Here is a 24,464-nt window from a genome sequence, read left to right on the forward strand (position 1 = left end):
TTCAGCAGTGTTGTTTCTTTCTGATGTGTTAGAGTGTATATGACAGCAACAAAATTTTCAGTGACTTTGCATAGCGCTTGGTTGCACAAATCACAATATGTTCTAACCAGCCCCATTCCAGATAAAGGAATAGAGGACAAATACATGCAAGCATTTATTTGGCTTATTTTCTTTGTTTTCATGGATCTAGGCTAGACACTATTTATTTACTATCTTCTATTGTGTCATAGAGGCTAGTAGTAGCAGGGTTCAAATGTACAGCAAGGGGTCCAAAAGTTACTGTTTAAGGACCTATGACCTATATTTAAAGAATAAAAGATAGGAATTTTTAATTTACTATCTTCTATTGTGTCATAGAGGCTAGTAGTAGCAGGGTTCAAACGTACAGCAAGGGGTCCAAAAGTTACTGTTTAAGGACCTATGACCTATATTTAAAGAATAAAAGATAGGAATTTTTAATTTACTATCTTCTATTGTGTCATAGAGGCTAGTAGCAGGGTTAATGTTAAGGGCCAAATTGTAAGGGGTCCAAATGCACTCTTCAGCTTGCAGGAAATCCCAAATTGCGGATCTGCAACAAAACACACTTTTGTGTCAATTCTAAGGCTATTCTGTACCACATGCAACCTTTTTAATCATATTACATTTTTAATAGTTTACAAGATGTTTTTAAAATAAAATAAAGACCACCTGTGGTGACAAAAACATGTTATGTTTTGGCACATATCTTAGTAAATTGTTACTAGGGGCTGCCATTTTGAACATCCACTTTCAAAGATGTGTAATTTATAATATTGTAAACAACATGAAAATGTTGCTTAAAAATATGTAGCTTTCTCATCAGACAAGATAGAAAATTCAAACGATAATAATCAGTATTATGCACTATTTTAAATAATAGAATATTTTTATTAATATATTTTTTAAAACAGCACACTACATAAATTATATGTGAGGCCTTCTGAAGCGTGCTCCATGACGCTATATATAGGCGTTGTCGTCTGTCTATCACCTCATACGCGTGTATATATGTACAATACCCATGATGATATTTAGTGCTTACAAGCTAAACTTGCAAACATAATTCCTTTTATATTTTCACTATTTAAGAATTACATTGGTAACATCAAAAGATAGGTCATCGTCAATAGAGTTCAATGGTCATTGACGTCTTTAACCCTGCTACCTAGGAAGCAAAGCATCAAAGATAAGGCAAACGTTCTTAATTTGGAGTATTTTTCAAGAACAAACAAATTGAGACCATTTAGAAAGAGATCAAAGCATTTTTTTAAAGTTGATCCACATAGAGCCCAAAATATTACCTTTGACCTTTTTGCTTATTTCTTGAGAATAGTAGCTCACACATCTAATCTGAATCCTTATGACTAAAGGAATACTTTGGTACCGGTATAGTCATATACAAGACTGTTGGTTTCAATGTCATAAAGTTCCTGCTCACTGTTCAGAAGTAAATCTAGACTTAAATGCAATACTTGCTGTCCTTTGAAACCAGAAACCAGAGACTGACATTTTTACTCAAACCAAGATTTTCATTTCCTAGGATACTTTATTGAGCTATCATGAGTCAGGTTTTTAGCCCTTCCTTGAAAGTATGTATTTCAGGATTGGTGATGGTTGTGGGATATCAGCATAAGAACACCTCATCATAGCTCTCAGTACAACCTTGAAATCTGGATGTTTGCTGGCATAGATAATGAAGTTTATTGCACTGTTAGCAAATGGACCAACCTTGAAATAAAATAAGATGTGTAGCAGGATGTGTAGGTTGGTAGAACTATAAATTGAGTATAAGGCGAGATATGGAACAAAACAAATGAAAAATCCAATGACAACAATGGAGAGGTTTTTGGTGATCATAAGCTCTTGTTTGGATATTTGTTTCCTTCTTCGACCTGCTATGGCGCTGTTGGGATCTTCGGTTATGACAAACTCTGATGTGGAATTTCCTGTGGTATAATTCTGTGACTTATCAGTCATGGGACTGGTAGAAAACTGAGACAAATGTTGTTTCTGATCCCGAAAGTGTTTCTTGACATACACATAGATCCAGATGTAACTTCCAACTATTGCTAAGAGTGGGAAAAGTTGCCCAACTGCATTTACAATAAGGACAAACACAAGAGTTTGATTATAGTGAACACATACTAAGACAAATTTGTTATACCCATAAGTAACATCTCCGTTGCAAGAACAATCAGAAGAGCTGTTGCTGGGATGATCCATGGTATCGCCACAAGAATCACAAGCTTCCAGGATGTAAAGATCTTCTTGTACAGAATGGGTTTTGAGATGTGGATGAGTCGATTTATACCAATCATACCCAATGTCCACATGCTGGTTCCTAGGCAGGCATATACCAAAAAGGCTGTAAGCTGACAAATCCAGTAGGCCCCTGGTATTGGCCATTCATTTTTGCCAAGACTACCGACAATGAACCATATAAGAGTTAAGGAAGTCAAGAGATCGACTATGCTCAAACTTGTCACAAATGCATTAGTTGACGTCTGGAGTTTTTTTTGAGAAAGCCACTGCAGCAATTATCATGGAGTTCCCAACAAGTCCAGCAATAGCCACCAATCCTAGAAGGACTGCAACAAGAATTTGTTCCCAGTGTGAGACGTTCAAGATGTAAACTGGGAAGAGTATGTCAGTTGCATTGGTAGTTGTATTATTCACAGCCATATTGTTGCTACAGCTAAATTTATGTCCTTCAATCCACATATCAACAATTTGTAAATTCGATAAACCTCATGTTTGGGATTTTGATAGCTTTTAAGCAGTGTTGTTTCTTTCTAATTTGTTAGAGAAGATGGCGACAACAAAACTATCAGTGACTTTGTAGTAGAGCTTGATTGCACAAATCACAGTATGGTTCAACCAGTCATAACCCAGTTTGCTTTTGGTTTCATATTTTGAATACTCTTTAATGACCTGTTACAATAACTCAGTATATCGTAGTGTATATTTAGTTTTTACTTCCCTTTATCCTGTCATAGAGGATTGTAGCAGGGTTAGCATTAACATGTCTGTGCACTCTAGACATTGTTTCTTTTGAGGAATTGAACTTTATTGATATGTATGTAATTGTAATGTTTTTATAAACACAAGTAAACCCCAACTACAATTTTGATAGATTTTATTTCACTATTTTAGTTATGCAACATACTAAGCCTTCCATTTATATGGCAAATTTAATTTCACAGAATATTTATATTAACGCACAGCATTTGCAAAAGGGCTATTCAGTTGAAATCACACACCCCTATGGAAGATGTGTCCTTAATCTCCCACACAGGGGGTGTAGATTTCAAATGGGGTCGCCCATTCAGGTAACCACATTTAAAATTAACACTCCGTTTGGTCAAGATCAAGGTCATGTCTTCCATAGGAGTGTATGGATTTCAACAGGAATATCCCATTGTAGAAGAGAATGCGCACTTGGTTCGCACCATTCCACATTGCAGAATTTGCATACATGTATGTTACTTTGTTAGGTAATTGAAGTGGCTCTAAACAGTTTTTCTAGCCTAATTTATACGAGGGGGTATCCAAAAGTTTTTGATATCACACAGATGTGAAAGTGCTATACCAATGAAATTTTGTCAGTGTAATCACTGGTCCTTATGTACATTATGGTCCAAAAATGGTCTCATAAGTATGTTTACTTTCTTCACAGGTGGCGCTAGATGGGAAGTAGGCGCATAACCTTTTCGTGATAAGATCCTCCACTTTCTTGAGTTTTTTCACTGTGGCCACATCATCCGTAAGTGATGGACGTCTACTTCTTGGCTCATCTGTGAGGGACATGCGGCCAGTTTGGAAATTCCTTTTTCAAAAAGCAATAGTGCCATATGATGGGCAATCATCACCGTGAGATTGCTTTAATTTCATCATAGATTTTCTGAGCATTGTAGGCCTAACCCTTCAAATGCAGGAACTTAATCATGATCGTGCCTCAATTTTTCACCATATTGCAGGTTATCGCCTACTGCCCATCTAGTGCCTCATGTAAAGAAAGCAAATATACTTATGAGACCACTTTTGGACCATAATGTACATAAGCCCCAGTGATTACACTGACAAAATTTCATCAATATAGCTCTTTTCCTTCTAGGTGATGTCAAAAACTTTTGGATACCCCCTCGTATATATACTTTCCAAAAATACTTCACTGCTGTTTTAAGAAAATGTAGGAATTTATTGAGCACCTGAGATCCGTAATTAAAGGGATATCATAGCACGTAACATTTATTCCGCTGCCACTAGGATATATCACACCATGCGGCTGCCAACAATAATGCTGCCTGTGTGATTCCTAACAGCTCCCAAGTTTACACCTGGGTGGGGTGGGACACACAAGATAAATTGTCTTTCCCAAGTACATAACATGTTGGCCTTGACAGGATTAGTACTCACAACCTCACAGTCATGAGTCGAACATCCTAACCGCTCGGCCACTCTTTTTCCTTTTCACTTGTGCTATTATTACAAGAAGATAAAAAAAAAAAAAAAAGAAATTTATACAACACAATTTGTCATCTTTCCTTAATGTTGGAATTGCCCAGAAGGCCTTTACCAAGTTTGTGTAAACCCAAATTATTTAAAATGAACGAAACTTGTTTACAACTCGAGTTTTGTGCACTGCGATCTTGTGCATGTACATGTATTACACACTATTTTGAATAATAAAATACTTTTTTTTAAATATATTTTTTACAACGCGCCTACAAGTGTAGGGAAGCATGCTTCGTGATGACGCAACCTCTGTCATTTTTTCCTCATAGATGACACATACCCATGATGAAATTTAGTACTTACATGCTAAACCACATCCACTGACTATAAGAATTTGCAATATTATCATATAATTGTCTAGAGTTCTAAATATCTGTGAGCCTTATTATGATATCTCTCTGGAGTGGTACATCAAAACATAATCTTCGATTAATTGAAGGCATCCAGAGGAGAGCAACAAACTATACTCTACATTACCCTGATTTAGACTATCGTGAGAGGTTAATTAAATTAAACCTCCTTCCTTTGTCTTTTAGACGTGAAATCCTTGATCTCACATTCTTTTTTAGATGCAAAATGGAACTTTATGACCTTAATCTTAACCATTTTGTTGTTTTTAACTCCACCCTCAAGGACCGTCCCACCACCAGATCATCTGCTGACCCCCTATTGTTGATTCCCACACGATGCAAAACCGAATCTCACAGGGCATCGTTTTTCAACCGTATCGTTCCCCTGTGGAATCAACTTCCTCTCACAATTAGATCCACTGTCAACATGTCCTCTTTTAAGAGCCAGCTCTCAGAGTGGTACAAGAACAAACTAGAGGAGAGTTTTGATCCTTACAACACATGCTCTTGGGTTACATGTTGCCAGTGTTCTGGTTGTAGGCTTGTGTAGGTTTTGTTGTTGTTTTTTCAAATTTTTTGGGAGGGGGAGGGGTGTCCTCATTGTTTTGATCCTTGGTGGGACTGTCCTAGAGGTGCTTTGCACCTGTTAGTCCTTGCCTTTCACTGGTGCATAATTTTATCTATACTTCCTTTTTTTTAATGTACTTTTGAATATTCGTGTGCAATATATTTTGATGTTATATTATAATTATTGTATATACCAGTGATAAAGTGTAATAAATAAATAAAAAATAAATAAATCTCATACTTCATTTCACTTGAAGTGCAGTGACTCACATTGCAAAGAACAGTGTATTTTGTTCTTTTCAAAATATGAAATTATTGTACCATTTGTATAATAAGTTGTTTATCATGGCCCCTTGGAAAACCAGCCAGTGTTGCCAAAACTTTTCAGCTTCAAGGTGTGGCACATTGGCTCCCCTGGCGCATGGTAAAGGGATCTGAAGTAGCCCAATATTTATGCTTCCAAAAAAGCGCCCAATACGGGATATTTGGGTGGATTGACCCAAAATAAGAATGCAAATCACCCAAATGGGCGGAAAATCATTTGCTTTAAAAACTTCCGATAGTTAATGTGACGTTACGTACCAATCAATAAATGGTCACAAAACCCTTTGTAATTGCAATACGGAGCTTCAGAGACTCAAATCCTTTATAAATCGGCTAAATTGAAAGGAAAATACAACAAACTACTGCCGTGACCCGACTTTTGCAAAGTAGCCAAATTTTAGGCAAGTAACTTGGCACAGGTTTTTAGAAGCGGCAAGTGATTGCCAAGTAGCCCAATTGTGTTGGCATCACTGAAACCAGCTCAAGGGCTGATCTGTGCCTTTCCATATCATGTAGACCTAAAAAATAAGGTCTCAAAAGAGGGTTGTATTGCCCTTAAAGCTCTAACGTTGTGGTCCGGGTAATTTGCCATAATTACAAACAATCAAAACATTTTGCAAATTGTATACCAAATATGATATGAAAATTCAAATATGAAAAAAAAATACCCTACTTTTTCAGATTTCTGAGTTGGTCGGAAAAGGGGCAAATTAGACAAACCTTTTTTAGGCATAACTTTGAAATGAAGTGAAAAACTTTTGAGAAATCACAAAAAAAAAATGGAAATTCACCTTAGCAATTGATTAATTATAAATATTAGCATGTCAACAATTATACTTGGCTTACAACTCTGTGTGTATATAAATATATATTTATAATCTGTATAGCATGATATTCTTGCATGTAAATTTTGATATACATCGGAAACATAATAATTATACAATCACTTTAATGAGCATGCAATTGAATATATACTTTTCACTTGTGCTATTATTGCAAGTAGGACTTTAAAAATTAAAAAGTACTATTGACAAGTTATTGTCCTTTCTCATTATAACCCCATAGAATGCAATTAAATTATACCAAAGTTTGTTGCTTGTTTTAGTAACTTATATTCTTAGGTGAGACTTGTGGTTCAAGAACCACCTTGTTTACAATGTCAAAGTGCATACATGCAATATTTTACAGTCTTTGGAAACCAGAAATTGACTGTCAGTTTTACCCAAACCAGGATTTACAAGATCACCTGGAAAAGGAAGTGTTTTTAACTTTCCTAGGATACTTCATTGAGCTATCATGAGTCAAGTTTTTAGTTCTTCCTTGAAAGTATGTATTTCAGGATTGGTGATGGTTGTGGGATATCAGCAAAAGAACACCTCATCATAGCTCTCAGTACAACCTTGAAATCTGGATGTTTGCTGGCGTATATTATGAAGTTTATTGCACTGTTAGCAAATGGAAAAAGCCTGAAATAAAATCTGGTGTGTATTAGGTTGGTAGAACTCTTAAATGAGAATATGATGAGGTAGGGAACAAAACAGATGAAAAATCCAACAACAACAGTGAAGAGGTTTTTGGTGATCATAAGCTCTTGTTTGGATATTTGTTTCCTTCTTCGACCTGCTATGGCGTTGTTGGGATCATAGCCGTCTTCAGTGATTACAAGCTCTGATGTGGAGTTTCCTATACTATAACTCTGTGAATTATCAGTCATGGGACTGGTAGAAAACTGAGACAGATGTTGTTTCTGTGCCCGAAAGTGTTTCTTGACATACACATAGATCCAGATGTAACTTCCAATTATTGCTATAAGTGGGAAAAGAAGACCAACTGCATTTACTACAAGGATAAACACAAATGTTGGATTATAGTCAACACATGCTAGAGCATCTTTGTTATAACCATAAGCAACATCTCCTGTTGCAAGAGGGATTAGAAGAGATGCTGCTGGGATGACCCATGGGATCACTACAAGAATCACAAGCTTCCAGGATGTAAATATCTTCTTATACCAAACAGGTTTTGAGATGTGGATGAGTCGATTTATACCAATCATACCCAATGTCCACATGCTGGTTCCTATGCAGGCATATACCAGAAAACCTGTAAGCTGACAAATCCAGTAGGCACCTGGTATTGGCCATTCATTTTTGCCAAGAAGACCAACAATGTACCATATAAGAACAAAGGATGTCAACAGGTCTGCTATGCCCAAACTTGTCACAAACGCGTTAGTTGAAGTCTGGAGTTTTTTTGAGAAAGCCACTGCAGCAATTATCATGGAGTTTCCAATTAGTCCTGTGATAGCCACCAATCCTATAATGACAGCAAGAAGAATCTGTTCCCAATACGAGACAATCAAAATGTTAACTAACAAAAGTGTATCAGTTGTGTTGGTTGTAGTATTCAAAGCCATATTGTTGCTATTATACAGCTAAATTTGTTCCCTTCAATCCATAGATGAACAATTTGTAAATTCAATTAAACCTTGGTCTTTTGGTTTTGACAACTTTTTAAGCAGTGTTGTTTACTTCTTATTTGTTAGAGAGTATGACAACAACAAAACACTTTCAGTGACTTTTGGTAGTAGTGCTTGGTTGCACAAATCACAGTATGTTCCAACCTTTTGTTTGCTTTTGGTGTTATGGTTTGAATACTGTTTAATGAGCTGTGACAATGATTCATGAGTGTGTATTTAGAGAATAAATGATAGGAAAATTTACTACTCTTTATCGTGACTTCATGTCTACATTAAAAAATGGTGCCGACGACAGAACTAATTATTTTGTACAATTTCATTCCCAACAAGTGATACGCATGCATTAAATAAATAGAAGATAGTAGAAGGGTTAGCATTAACATGGCTGTGCATGCTAAATGTTTTTTCATTTGAGGAATTGAGTTTTTTTGATATGTATGTACTTTGTAATGTTTTTTATAAACACAACCAAACAAAATCCAGATTTGTAAACCCCAACTGCATTTTGATGGATTTGATTTCGCTATTTCAGTTGAATAACATAATTTAATTTCCCTGGATATTTATATTAAGGGCTCGGATAGCAATGTTTGCACAGTTTTTTGTGGGACCTGAGAGCACATCAGACACACTAAATTACATTCTTAATATATAGATGATGAAACTTCCTTCTGATATTAAATAATTTAGAATTGTGATATCATACAAATTTTATGACAAATTATTAAAAATTGTTATTTATTATTATTATTTTTGACATCTAACAGTCTTTGAAGTAAACTTTAAAAATCTAATGATATATACTGAAAGTGCATGTAGCTGGGATGAAAAGCTGTCCATTTTATAAATTTATTTTGACCTTTCGTATTGTAGATTTTTCCTTCCAGCTACATACACTTCATTTTGTGTCTGATGTGCTCTCAGGCCCCACAAAGAATACTGTGCAAAGGTGGGTGGCTGACAACTTCACAGCATTTGCCAAAATTGGCTATTCCTGTTGAAATTTACGTACCCCCTATGGAACACTTGACCTTAATCTCCCACACAGGGGGTGTAGATTTCAAATAAAATCAGCCATTCAGGTTACTCCATTTGAAATTCACACTCCCTTTGGGCAAGATTAAGGGCAGAGGAGGCTTAAAACATGACATAATTGTATCATTTGTATAAGTTATTGTTTATCATGGCCCCTTGGAAAACCAGCCAGTGTTGTCAAAACTTTTCAGCATCAAGGCGCGGCACATTGGCTAGCCAGGCTGTGGTAAAGGAGTCTGAAGTAGCCCAATTTTTAAGCTTCCCAAAAAGGTGCCCAATACTGGATATTTGGGTGGTTTGACTTGATTTAAACACTTCTGATAGTTAATGGGAAGTTACGGACTGATCAATAAATGGTCACAAAACCCTTATTAATTCAGAGCTTCAGAGACTCAAATCCTTTATAAATCGGCAAAATTAATTGTAAGGACAATTTTAGGCAAGTAGCGGCACAGTTTTTTTAGAAGCGGGAAGTTATTGCCAAGTAGCCCAATTGTGCGGGCTTAAGGCAGGGCGTTGGCATCACTGAAACCAGCTCAAGGGCTGATCTGGGCCTTTCTGTGTTTAAAATAAGGTCAGTGACCATCAGAGTTTATTGCTTGTTTTTGTAACTTAAGTGAGACTTGTTGTTCAAGAACTACCTTGTTTACAATGTCATAAAGTTTCTGTTCATAGGTGAATATACATGCAATATTTTGTTTTAGAAATTGACTGTCAGTTTTGCCCAAACCAAGATTTACAATATCACCTCAAATAGGAAGTGTTTTTAACTTTCCAGCTAGAATATTTCATTGTCTCTTGAGTCAGGGTTTTAGTTCTTCCTTGAAAGTAGATATTTCAGGATTGGTGATGGTTGTGGGATATCAGCATAAGAACACCTCATCATAGCTCTCAGTACAACCTTGAAATCTGGATGTTTACTGGCGTATATCATGAAGTTTATCGCACTGTTAGCAAATGGACCAACCTTGAAATAAAATATGATATGTAGGTTGGTAGAACTATGAATTGAGTATAAGGCGAGGTATGGAACAAAACAGATGAAAAATCCAACAACAACAGTGAAGAGGTTTTTGGTGATCATAAGCTCTTGTTTGGATATTTGTTTCCTTCTTCGACCTGCTATGGCGTTGTTGGGATCATAGCCTTCTTCGGTGATCACAAGCTCTGATGTGGAGATTCCAATGTTATAACTCTGTGATTTATCAGACAAATGTTGTTTCTGTTCTCGAAAGTGTTTCTTGACATACACATAGATCCAGATGTAACTTCCAACTATTGCTAACAGTGGGAAAAGATGCCCAACTGCATTTACAATAAGGACAAACACAAGAGTTTGATTATAGTGAACACATACTAAGACAATTTTGTTATACCCATAAGCAACTTCTCCCGTTGCAAGAACGATCAAAAGAGTTGCCGCTGGGATGATCCATGGTATCGCCACAAGAATCACAAGCTTCCAGGATGTAAATATCTTCTTGTACAAAATTGGTTTTGAGATGTGGATGAGTCGATTTATACCAATCATACCCAATGTCCACATGCTGGTTCCTAGGCAGGCATATACCATAAAGGCTGTAAGCTCACAAATCCAGTCGGCCCCTGGTATTGGCCAGTCATTTTTGCCAAGACTACCGACAATGAACCATATAAGAGTAAAGGAAGTCAAGAGATCGACTATGCTCAAACTTGTCACAAATGCATTAGTTGACGTCTGGAGTTTTTTTGAGAAAGCCACTGCAGCAATTATCATGGAGTTCCCAATAAGTCCAGTGATAGCCACCAATCCTAGAAGGACTGCAACAAGAATTTGCTCCCAGTATGAGACGTTCAAGATGTAAACTGGCAAGAGCATGTTAGTTACATCGGTAGTTGTATTATTCATAGCCATATTGTTTCCTTCAATCCACAGATGAACAATTTGTAAATTCAATAAACCTTGTTTTTTGGGTTTTGATAGCTTTTTAAGCAGTGTTGTTTCTTTCTAATTTGTTAGAGAGGATGGCGACAACAAAACTATCAGTGACTTGGTAGTAGAGCTTGATTGCACAAATCACAAGATGTTGCAACCATCCATTACCCCAGTGTGCTTTTGGTTTCATGTTTTCAATTCTTTTTAATGACCTGTTACAATAACTTATGAGTGTATATTTAGAGAATAAAGAAAGGAAATTTTGTTTTTACTACCCATTATGTCATGGAGGATAGTAATAGGGTTTGCATTAGGTTTCTTTTCTAGAACGGAGCTTTAATAATGTTTTTACTTTTGGTTTCATGTTTTGAATTAGAGGTTAATGACTGCGTATCAGTTGTTTTTCGGGTTTTGTGAAATATCTAAACATTGTGCTTTGTACTTCGGAATATCCCTCGGGCGCAATTTTGTTTTCCCTATAAAAAGTCAAATAGCCTATAAAGGAAATATTGCTAGCAACCAATCATACTAGCACGCAATCATGCGATGTCCAAATTTGGTGGCCAGCGTCCACGTAAATAGTTCGAATGCATAACAAGTCACGCAACACGGTCATTTTAAAGCATACTTTCAGCTACGCCACGAGAGGCAGTCATTATACAGGGTGTCCCAAAAGTCTTGATACCATTTTGAACCGTCATATCTTTCACAAGGATAGCCTGAAGGGAAATCAAAATACATATTTGGAAAGAGTAAATTCATGCAATTATTTTGATACCAAACATATTATGTTTTCCTTCAGTATTACAACATACAAGACCAATCAAAATTACACCTCAAATGCAACATATCAATACCAGTCAGAAAAAATGTGTGTTTCTCATTGAGAATTGTGAAATTGAATTTCAAACTTCTCTCTTTACCTTCTTTACGTGTGAAATTTTGACAAAAATCATTATCTTAGGCCAAGTAAAATAAATAACATGTATATCGTCCCCTCCCTCACCGATTTTTGAAGATTTTCAAATATTTTTGTTATTTTTTCTATTTTCTTCCTTACTTTGTTTCTTAAATTGTTGTGATGAAAAGTTCTTGGTTATCATTTATAAACATATTTCAAACACTTTCTTCAAGCTAGTTTTGTTATTTCCCCATGCTTTGGGAAAATAACAAAAATATTAAGGGCCTTAATGATGTGTTGACAAACACTTTGCAATTGCAATTTTACACAGAAATGAATGGTAAAAAAATAACATAATAACAAATAATAAGGACCTCCCTTGCCGATTTTTGAAAAAGTCCGGACGATATACATGTTATTTTTTTTTTATTGGCCTTATTATGTTTATTATGTTTTGATATATGCAAATAGCACTTTCACCCCTGACCCCGGTCATGATGAAGCAACAACGGAAAATCAAATTAATCAGCATTTGGCAGCCAACAATAATGGTGCCTGTATGATTCCTAACAGCTCCCAAGTTTACACCTGGGTGGAGTGGGACACGCAAGATAAAAGTGTCTTGCCCAAGTACATAACACATTGGCCCTGACGGGATTCATACTCACAACCTCACGGTCATGAATCAAGTGCCCTACCAGGCTAAGCCACTCTCTTTTCCTTTTCACTTGTGCTATTATTAAAAGTGTGACGTACATATTCACTCCATCCAAATTATTTACAACATTGTTTAGCAAGGAGAATCCATACAGAGTAATCTGCTGGGTCCTCAACTTTGGTTAGTTTGTTTTGTATACAAGATACATGTGGTACCTTACTTTTTGGTTGCATTGTAAGTCCTAATTTGTAGAATTATCCAGGTCACAAGTTCTGTGGAATGCAAATGCTTTTTTCAGGGTGTGTTGAAAACAGGAAACGAAGGGTTTTCCCTTATCAACTCCACTTTTCACTATTCCTGTATGACACTTCCTTTTAATTTGTAAAGAGCAATTTCCTTTCAATGTAATAATAACAAAAGTTTGTGGTAATGGATAACTGCACAAGGCATGGGATTTTCCCTACATATTTTCTGAATACCAGTTACCACCCACAGCAGCTAAAGGGAGTATCCCATCATGCATTGCAGTCTATCTGCTTGCTCCATAGCAAATGTATACCAAATATAAACAAGATCCGCTTAGATATTGAGAGCTATGGATAGTTTCACAATACTTTTGAGTTCATATTTTTTCAAACAAAAGTTATAAGCTCCCCTGATATAAGCGAGTAATTGAAAGTTGAAGTGAAGGATTTTGTGTACACTTTCTATGGCATGTGCAGTTCTACTATGGTACTGCAGAGCATGATGGGATACACCTATCAGCTGCTGTGGTTACCACCATAGTTGATCGCTTTGCAACACATTATGAGTTTGATGAAGATCACTTTTCTTGTCTTGCCTGAACTATGTTTCAGTTTCAGTTTTTTATTTTTCCATAACAGAATCAAATTAATAAAATGGAAGGATGGCCATTAAAGAGCAAAGCTCGAGAAACTATGGCCCCCCTTAGACATAAATCTTAGACATATTCATTAGTCCATCATGCCCTCTTCGAGACAGTAATTTAGATATTGTTTTTTATTATATCTCTAAACATAGTGATGACAAGTATATAAAAGTATACATTTTCTGAAAGGAAATGGAGAAAGGAATCCCACCTAGCATAGTAGATTCCTGCAAAAATTAACAGTTTTGAGAAAATCATAAAATTTGATTTTACTTTACTGCCTGAAGGAAGGCATACGGAGTATAGTAAGTGTGTATGCACCCTCATCTCTGTTCATAGTGTTGCGTCTCTTAATCCTGATTTATAAATGATTTGTTTTTTACCAGTCTGATGGCAATACCATATCCAAGCTATATGTGTGGGATTGTGAGCTGGATACGTTAACATTCTTTGACTTGGCTACCGGACGAGGAGACCAAGATGACTATACTACTACCAATGAGGATGATATGAATGATGTTGAAAGGTAAGGACTGTTACTGGTCTCCAATTCATGCATATGCACTATGTAACAACACATATGGTTGGTACTCATGCATATGCACTATGTAACAATGCACATGATTGGTGGAGAGCTGGTCCTAAACAATATTAATGCGAGGCTGATTTTAAGCGTGATAATCACAATATAGAAAAAAGGAGAAAAATCAAGAATGTTACCAAATATTTGCTACTATTATTTGAAATGCAATCACAGAATGTACTGGCATAATATGAATGAGGTTCATTAATAGAATTGAGGGCATGATCGTTGTTTATGCCTTTGGTTCTGCCTTGGGCATGGACAATGGATCATGCCATCAATGTTACTAATAAACACATAAATTCCACATTTAGATGATACAGTGGTCATCATCCCTAAGGGCTCATATTGAAATACCCTACCACGTTTTCACACAGAAAGAAGGCAGGATTCCCCTCGCTAAGCGCGCGCCTCAGGAAAGCTCGGTCATAAAAGCGGATGGATTATATGCATCAGTGATACACCCTGCCCAGGATTTTAACAAAAGAAGGCTAGCACAGGAAAGCTGCAGGATGGCGCACACCTTCCTGTGTAAGGGAATTTCAATATGAGCCCTAATGGTAATGATGGGCATATTGAATGAATGGAGAATATGTTGTGATGCTGTAGAATTCCATCTACAAGCATATATACCTCTAATTGAGTGATTTTTTGACGAAATTTGATGAAAGGCAGGCATCCTCTACAAAAGCATATAGATTCATTTTACAATAATGCATGTTTGTACAGCCACCTATATCAGTAATATAGTTGCTTGACAAATTATGTTTTTGTAGAGGGTGTCTGTCTTTCGTCTCTTTTGTCCAAACACCACCCATTTAGAGGCGTCAAACACCACCCATTTAGAGGCGTATATGCTTGTAGAAGGAATTCTACGATATACTGGTTGAGTCTTTCGCTTCTCTACCATTTTAACATTATCGATCATGTTATCATAATCCAGGGGCAGAGCAGAAGCAGCCAATGACATAGCAGGTCGCTACCCTCTCAACTTTTTCTGGGATCCAGAGGAGCCTAAGTTACTGATCACGGAAGCCAAGTCAGCTCATGATGTGAATGATGATAGTTTTACGCCTCGTAGGAAGTACTCTACGATGTACAGTAGTCTCAGCAAAGCACCTGTAAGTTGTGAAGCATTGTACCTTTGAACTCTTGGATCAGGTGGTCATGAGGGTCTTGCAGATAAGGGATCAAACTTTCTGAAAATAATTTTTTTTTAAAGTCATGAACTGGAATGAAAACAAAATTTGTTTGACATTTTGGAAGAAATAATTGGATGACATTTTGTTCTTCATAATTATAAACCTATGGTAATTGGACAAATATGTGACATGATCAAGGGGAATTGAGTCACATGTTGGCAATTTTCAATTAGAAGTTTTTATGCCTCCACCGGAGGTATTATGTTTCCTGGTTGTCCGTCCATCCATCCATCCGTCCATCTGTCCGTCCGTCCTAGCTTGCGGGTGCAATATCTCGGAACTGATACGATGTACAGTGATGCAATTTGGTGGAGGGATGGTCATTGGCGGTCTTCAAATTCCAGTAGGTTTGGTTAGTGGGTCAAGGTCACCCAAGGTCATCTAGGGTCATCTGAGGTCAAATTAGCAAAAAACGCCGTATGGGCATGAACCTTGGTGGGTACTGTAAACATTTGTAACCAAATTTTTTAGGGTCATCCGGGGTCATCCGGGGTCACCCAGGGGTCATCTGAGGTCAAATAACTTAAAACTGTCGTATGGGCATGAATAGACATGATCACATTTTGAACATGTGAGGGCGGGCTTCATTAAGCTTACTTGTGCACCAAGAACCTGTCTTAACTGTGTAATCCAATAGGAAAATGAAGAAAATTTGGATTTTGACCCTCAAAACTCCAATGTAGCATGATTTTTAGAAAATCTGCATTTGAATAATATTTGATACTATCAAGTAATGAAAGCCACATTTCATGAAACATTTGCGAAAGTTTTGTAAAATGGCCCTTCGTGCTCAAAAATTTAGCCATAAAATACATACACACATGTTATGACATAGGAAGCCATTGATAATGCTGGGACACACAATTTGGCCCATTTTGGGACATTCAGGCGAGCATACTTTTCCTCATAACATTGCCAATTATAGGCCTACATACATGATTGACCACTCATTTTTTAAGTTAAACGATTCTCTTTTTAATGAAAGCAATTTTAGATGAATTTATTAAATTTCAAAATTTTATGAACATGCCTAGCATGAAACTTGGTGGGTACAGTCAACATTTAGAGTCAAATTTTTTGACAGTCTTTTGGGGGTCATCCGGGGTCACCCAGGGGTCATCTGAGGTCAAATACTTAAAACTGTCATATGGGCATGAAACTTGATGGGTACAGTCAACATTTAGAGACAAATTTTTGGACGGTCTTTTTTGGGTCATCAGGGGTCACCCAGGGGTCATCTGAGGTTAAATAACTTAAAACTGTCGTATGGGCATGAAACTTGGTGGGTACAGTCAACATATAAAGTTAAATTTTTGGAAGGTCATTTTTGGCCTTACATTCCACTCGGATAATAGTCAAAATGCTTCTTTGCGTCTGGTACCAAAATCAAACCATTTTGATGAAGACAAAATGGGTCAAGGATCCTTCATTTGTTACACTTTTTCTAAAAACCTACACTGTCATCTAGAGATGGCCAGTTCCTAGTGAAATTGCACCAGTTAAAATGATACGCGTCAAGGTGGAGGCATTGCGGCCGACGCTTTGCGTCGAGAACCGCGCAAGTCGAGAACCGCTCTAGTTTATATCATTTTCTGGAAGTTTATGAATGCTACATTTTGTTGCAAATCCCATCAAAATCAGACAATATAAAACAAAAGAATTTGAACACTGTTTTTGCCAATATCTCAGAAACAATATTAGCGACATCCGACTTATTCCTCTTGATCATGTCACATATGGGATAATGTTCAGGTCTGGGAAGAATTTTATTTTTATCAAGTGTAAATAAATGTATTTCGTATATTTGGATAGGATTATATTTTGATACACTTTTGACTTTAATTCAGGACTGCAAGAACTACAGTATTGATTAGCATGTTTATAGAGTTCCACATCATATTACCTATAGAAGCGTATGATGCACATATCGAGTTTTTTAAATAATCCTTACACACCTCCACCCTCCCAAAAATTTACATCATGTAAATGGTGAATGTCATTGATCTCTCCACAGCAGTTGGAACTGATTTAATTGTCTGTGGACATTGTGATACATTACTTTATTTGCTTGATTGTCCCACGCATCCTCACTTCCCATATGCATGTGTAAATAATGCATGGCATGGCTAACTGAATAGTGGACACATTGCCCGATACAGATACAAATCTAATTTGATTTTTTTTGCATCAAACAGTCTTACTCAAGTAGAGCGCCACAGCTATTCTGTCTGGCATCTAATCATACACTTAATTGTTGTTCTTTGGAAGGCTGGTAGTAGTTTGTATTGTGTTCATTTCATAAAACTCATCAATAGGAAAAAAAATTGAATTGGTACATAAAATTTATTAGGTTTTTTTTTCATCATTTTATTTTATTTATTTCACAATGTTCAGTTTATAAAAACAATATTTGAAATTGGCACAACTATAGCTAGAAAGATAAAATGGGTGTACATTGATAATTTGTTTCTGTAACTCTTTTGCATGAATAATGATTGTAGCAAGAAGCCAAGGTAAGGGGCTGCATCATGTATTTTTTGAGAGATTGCAATTTGATGTAACTGTTAAGTCCTTATGCTTTGAAATTCTTTTTAAATCAAGTCACAAGAGAATAATGTTCCACAAAAGAAAAAGTGATAAGGAGTTAGCTGTGACATAAAATTGCAATCTTGGAATTCTTTTCTGTGGCACTGCAGTAAAGTTTCTATTCATAATACTGAAAATACATATCAAATTATTGACTAAGTTGAACAGTTCCTCAAATACTCATGAAAGTAGATGTTACCAAATATATTCCTTTAATGAATGAAGACATTAGAATTTTGTATTTTATTTAAAGTGTTAATTTTTAAGCACACTGCATGTATAGTGGCAAAATTGTTTTTTTACTGCACAAGTTTCATTTGTCATTTTATATCACCTTTTTGTTTATATTATGTGTACTATTTGTTTTTGTTTTCTATGAAATTGCAATCACACTTCTCATGAATATTTTGTTCCTTTTGTGATTAACTTTACACAAGCATTTATTATACTTATAAATACCATGTTTTTCTGTTCATTAATATGTATGGTGAACAATTGTGTTATTGTTTGGTGGATAATTTCTTGCTATTTAAGTGTGCCTTTCAACTACTGTTGCACTTTATTAAGTTAAATATTTTGTATTGTCGCTAGTAGCAGGCATGAGAATTTTCAGGTTTAAACTTGAATTCAGTTTTTTTTTCTTTGTTACCAAAAGTTGCACATTTTTATTTATTTTTAGGCAGTTTTGGGATGTTTGCTCAATTTTGGATGTTTTTTTGCCTATCAGTTTCATGTTTTTCCATTAAAGTTCATTCTCATTCTTGTAGTAGATATTTTTGTGAAGCATAATTTTATGTAATTGCACTATATAAATCCATTTCTTTTTTATTATCAAACCCCAGGAACAATGCCCTTTCCAAATAGAGGGGGTATTTACTTTAGGTCATACGGATACATAGTAATGAAAAACAATATTTTTGATATTTTAACGTAGGGTAAATTTTAACAATCAAACCTTTTTAAAGCTTAAGGGATGGGGTATGGACGTTTGGACAGTATTTTTTGTGGGATATGAGAGCACATCAGGCATATCGAATTGCATTCTGAATACGAAGAATGTCCTTCTGATATCAAATAATTTTGATTTTTTGAAATTCGCGATATAATATGCATTTTATGGCAAATGATTAAAAAATGATATTTTTGATATTTAACAGTCCTCAAAGTAAACTTTATAAATCTTATGATATTTACTTAAGGTAGTATTATCGGCTATGGTGTCATGCACAGATTTGGTTGAAAATGATACAGGATGTGTAGTTGGGTGAGAAAAACTTGCCTGCCAATTTTTAATTTTTGCCAACAAAGCGTTTTTGAGTTATGCCATTTTTTATCATTAAGAAACCCCATTGACTTTGTACATAAAGTGGTTTTGACACGAAGCCTTGTTCACTAAAATTGGTAAATATTTGAAAATGGATACTATGTTTAAATATAATTTATTCTCCTTTATATCCCCTTTATAGACTTTTTTCCAATATATTGGCCAGTTATAAAGGGGATATTTGAAGGTAATGTTAGTACTTGCTCAAATTTTCTTGATTTGATCTAGAAACACTGAATGACCCAATTTCATAATTATTGTCTGAGCTAACCATAGGGCCAATTTTAACAAACAAGGTGTCATATGAAAGGTTATTAAATTTAGAAACTTTTCTCGCCAGCTTTTTTAAATAAAGTGTTTCTATTTTAAGTTATGGGTGTTTCTAGATTTCCCTAATTTAAAAATGGAAAAAAATCATTTTTCTCAAAAAATAAACACTTTATCAAAAAAAAAATCTGGGAGAGAGAATTTAGGTATTAGGCTTATTAACCACCCCTCAAACTTTGGAAAAAAATAGGGAATTTTCACAAAATAAAGAAAAACGTAAGAAATGTTTCAATTTTCATGAAACATTAAAAATAAGTGGAGTAACGACTTATCTTAAATTAGTTATACATTTGATGTGGATACATAATTCTGATTTGATATAGTGGCTATTTTCCTGCATGGGCTTTTTTTTTCGAGGGTCCTACCTAAAAGTGTATGTAGCTGGGAAGAAAAGCCGACGATCAATTGAAAATTTTGACCTCTCGTATTGAAGATATGGAATTTTTTCCCAAAAACACTAGGTTTAGGTCTTTTTGGGAAAAAAAGGTATATCAATAATATGAAAGGTCAACATTTTCAATTGATCGTCGGCTTTTCATCCCAGCTACATACACTTTCAGTACATATCATTAGATTTATAAAGTTTACTTGAGGACTGTTAAATATCAAAATTTAAAAAATATCAAATTTTAATAATTTGTCATAAAATTTGTATTATATCGCGAATTTCAAAAAATCATTATCAAATTCAATAATCATAATCAAATTATTTGATATCAGAAGGACATTCCTCGTATTCAGAATGCAATTCGATAGCTCCGGTGTACTCTCAGCTCCCACAAAAAATATGTGAAAACATCGCTAAACGTTAATATCCCATTCCTTAAGCAACAGCATTTATGTTACTTGTGGAACTTTGTTGGGTATGGCATGTGTGTTTAACATGTGTGTTTAACATAATTTTTAAACACAAAAAGAAGAGAGGCTTTAATTATACAGTGCTTATTTTCACTTGTTTCAAATATAAGTTTGATTGTTAAATGTTTTAAACCTCGCAATTCAAGTTTTATTTTGTTATATATTTCTAAGGTTAATGACTGTGCATCAGTTGTGCCTGCAGTTGTTTTATTAAAGGGGGGCTCCGGCAATCATAACATTATGCCTTATATGTTAGAAAAATAATTATCAAGCACGAATCACATTGTTATATTTAAAACAAACTCATATTGACCATAAAAGCGAATAAAACAGTCAGCTCTCAACACGCGATATTCAAAATTCCCGCGCCGAAATTGTCTAAGTGCAATGACGTAATGGCTATTTGTGTTCAATTGTCGTCATCCTTCATTGTATTACTGGGACGTCATTGCACTCGGCGCTCGGGAATTTTGAATATCGCGTGTTGAGAAACGGATGTTTTTATTCGTTTTTATGGTCATTATGAGTTTGTTTTAAATAAAACCATGTGATTCGTGCTTGATAATTATTTTTCTAACATATAAGGAATAATGTTGTGATTGCCGGAGACTTCCTTTAAGGATATGCTTAAAAATCTAAACATTACACCCCTTTGGAAATTTTTCAGTAGAAGACCTAAAGATTACACAATTGTCAAAAAGTAACTGATGCAAAGTCATGAACCTCATTCATAACGGTCACTGTACAGTTTCTCTATTATAACTTTGCTGCATCTTTTAAAATTTGAATATGTTGACTATATCTTTTCATTTTCCTCAAAGATAAATGATTAATATACTGAATTCTGATCAAGTAGAGTATTCGCCATTTTGCATGGATGCGTCATCTTGCTACCAAAACAAGGTTCTCCCTGTAAACGCATGCGCAAAATGTGCATTTTTGTTTCTCACAATTTTCTGGCATCGTGTCAGAAGGCTTTTGCAACACGTACGCAGTAAAGCGCGCACTTACCCATAGCACACACTTTGCAGATAGAACCTTGATTTGAGATGACCGTGCGATCGAAGAATAAGCTTAAATAATAACCAAAGAATATTTTACATTGTGTATTAATGTTTTTAACACGGCCATGTGGACAAGCAATTTTGTAAAATTGAACATGTTCTACCATGATAAAAAGATGTAGATGTCATGTAGATTTTATTTTCAAAATGTGTATTTTTCTTTTTTGCAGCCTGATGTGATGATAGTGTCCCTGTTTAGCACACTGGAGCATGGGATAGTACTACAAGACAGTTTTGCATTGGCACAAGTACATAACTGTCTGCTTGGATTACAGGTGCCTTATTATTACTTTATCAAGAAGGTAAGATTGGTAGTATGAAATTGACTTACTAACTTAATGAAATGAATTGATGTATAAATGCCTGGCCTGACTAAGCGAATATCTACCTACTAAAGATGGGTGACCTGATTGGTAAAACACATTATGAACTATATTAGGACTTTGACAGGTGTGAGGGGTTTTAAAGAAAATTTCAACAAATGTCCAGAGAACACTTTCTCTAAATGAAATGATTGCATACATGAACATTTCACAAATTTTGTGAGTGATATGGATTCACAAATGTCCATTCTTGCAAATATTTCTTTTTTGCTTTAGGCCTTTAAGAAAATATATTGATTTGGAGAAAATTATCTTCCGCAAAAAGGATGGTTCTTTCAAATCGCGACAATTCCATGCCACAAAAGCAATGTGCTTTACAGCAGAACAAACAAGACCTGCTTTTATCACTGAAGAATAAAATGGTAACGGAAGTGTTTAGATGTATAATTTTGTTTTTCACCTGTAATCTAAATAAAACACTTCAAACTACCGATCCTGATGAATTTGTTCAAACACACTTCAAAACAAGTTGACCCTATTCTAATGATTTTTAACCTAAGGTATGATAACGATATTTGGTTTCAATTTTTCATTCACCAACTAGACTGGTGAGAAGAGAGTAAGTAATATAATATAACTGTGCATTACGTTGTAGCATCTAGCTGTGTATTTGCTGTGATGTAGCTTGCACATACATTAGCTATTCCAGTTGAAATCCATATACCCCCTGGCAGACATGACCTTAATCTCCCAACACAAGGGGTGTAGATTTCAAATAGAGTCATATGGTAAACCAGGGATGTGAGAGTAAACCCATTTGAAATTTGTACTCCCTGTGTGGGAAATTAAGATCATGTCTTCCAGTATGGATTTCAACTGTAATAGCTCATGAAAAAGCTGTATGAATTTTGGGATCATTGATATGAAATAGAGGCATAATCCGTTTACAAACAGCCATGCTTGAAATATTTGTATCAATAAACACACGGGTCAATTTCATAACATTTACAATGCATAGTAAGCCCTTTAACCCACATAAGTCCACCCTCATCCTGATTCTAACGTGGACAAGTTATCATAGGTTTGATACTTAGGATGGGTTAAAGACCTATGATGCATTGAATGTTTTTCAAATTAACCCCTGGTCATATATGTGACCCGGCAGCACAATGAGCCGTAAATTCCCTAAATTGTATTCTGAGTTACGGTGTAAAATGTGTACGAAGGTCGTATTCATCGGTAACTTAAGCTGGCCCGACATCTGTCTCATTTTGATAGTCAAAAAATTATCAATAATCCTATTGTTGAAGTGGATAATAAGCTTCTACCTTAGATGGCTATAGAACTTTAAATAGCTCTGGTCTTTGTTTACTTTTGCTAAATCCTGTTCAAGTGGTGGGTTACCAGGCATTGTATTTTGTACAGGTATGCATAACCAACAATTAAAAATGAGAGAACTTTCTTAAACCTCGTTGACTTGGGGATGATTTGAAATGACCGCCAATTATGACTGTTTGATATTTATTGCCAGCAATGTGGAAAAAGAGACACATGTAAAAACGTAAAAAGGTATAATTTTGTTGAAGGAGCAAAGTTTAACAAACCATAACCCGCTTCTGGATATCGTTTGAAGTCAAATGATATACCATTTTTAAGTTTATGATGTTTATTTTTAAACACGAAATAAAACAAAATTGACCGGGGAGGAATTTATGGCTCATTCACCGTGAACGGTCACATATATACCTGAAGAGCTTGTTCTTGATTTATGTATAAAAATTTAACAAAATAAACATAGTATTTTATAGTATGATTTTCTGACTTTTCTCAACCTGGGATTGTAACTTTGAGTAGCTAGGTATTTAGTGACTACTGGCATGTGACCAGTTTTTAGCCAATCATGCTCATTGTTACAGATTTTATGGAGTAGATCAGCTTTCTTCCTCTATAGACGAATCCAACGAGCCAAGGTGATGGTCAGAATTCATTTGGCCGTTACTGGGTCCCCTCTGCACCAAACTGGTGTTGTGACTGCCCAATTAGGTGGATTACAACAGCTTAAAAAATCGATGTTGTAATGTATTGTGTTATAAACTTTCATCATTCTTTTGTCTACGTGTAACAAGGGTGATGGAATGCAGTTTAAAATTCCCGCCAAGGGTGCATTATTTCACATTTCAGGTGGGATAAACCAGCAGGGACCCAGCTATGGCTGCCATTGAGGCGTAGGAATGTGTGAAATTAAATTCGTCTATAAGACTAGTATTTTGCATAGTTTTGTCCTTTAAGGTCTCAACTGCTCCTATGCTTGTTGTTGTAAGGGGTGAATTGTGTAGCACATTTTTGTGTTTTTATAGTTCAATAGATTTAGCAAAGAGTGATTAGTAGTGGCACTGTAAGTTTGTTCATGGTTTTATATGTATCATTACTACGTAACTGTTCTAAATCTGTCATAAAGTTTTATCTTACCTGGTTCATAAACCAGGTACCTTTTAAATAGAGATTTTCTGTGGAACTATATATACAAGTTCAAAATATCCCTT

The 24,464-nt window shown here is 35.5% G+C and overlaps 1 protein-coding gene across 1 annotated transcript in view; it reads left to right on the forward strand.

Moving 5' to 3' along the window:
• Positions 1-24,464, forward strand: part of LOC140156734 (intraflagellar transport protein 140 homolog) — an 83,535-nt gene that overhangs the window by 36,306 nt on the left and 22,765 nt on the right. Inside the window, 3 exon segments of the mRNA XM_072179676.1 lie at positions 14,041-14,180; positions 15,181-15,358; positions 21,769-21,900. Of these exon segments, the coding sequence (XP_072035777.1) occupies positions 14,041-14,180; positions 15,181-15,358; positions 21,769-21,900 (450 nt within the window).

This window comes from Amphiura filiformis, chromosome 7 (assembly GCF_039555335.1).
Source record: "Amphiura filiformis chromosome 7, Afil_fr2py, whole genome shotgun sequence".
Taxonomy (NCBI): domain Eukaryota; kingdom Metazoa; phylum Echinodermata; class Ophiuroidea; order Amphilepidida; family Amphiuridae; genus Amphiura; species Amphiura filiformis.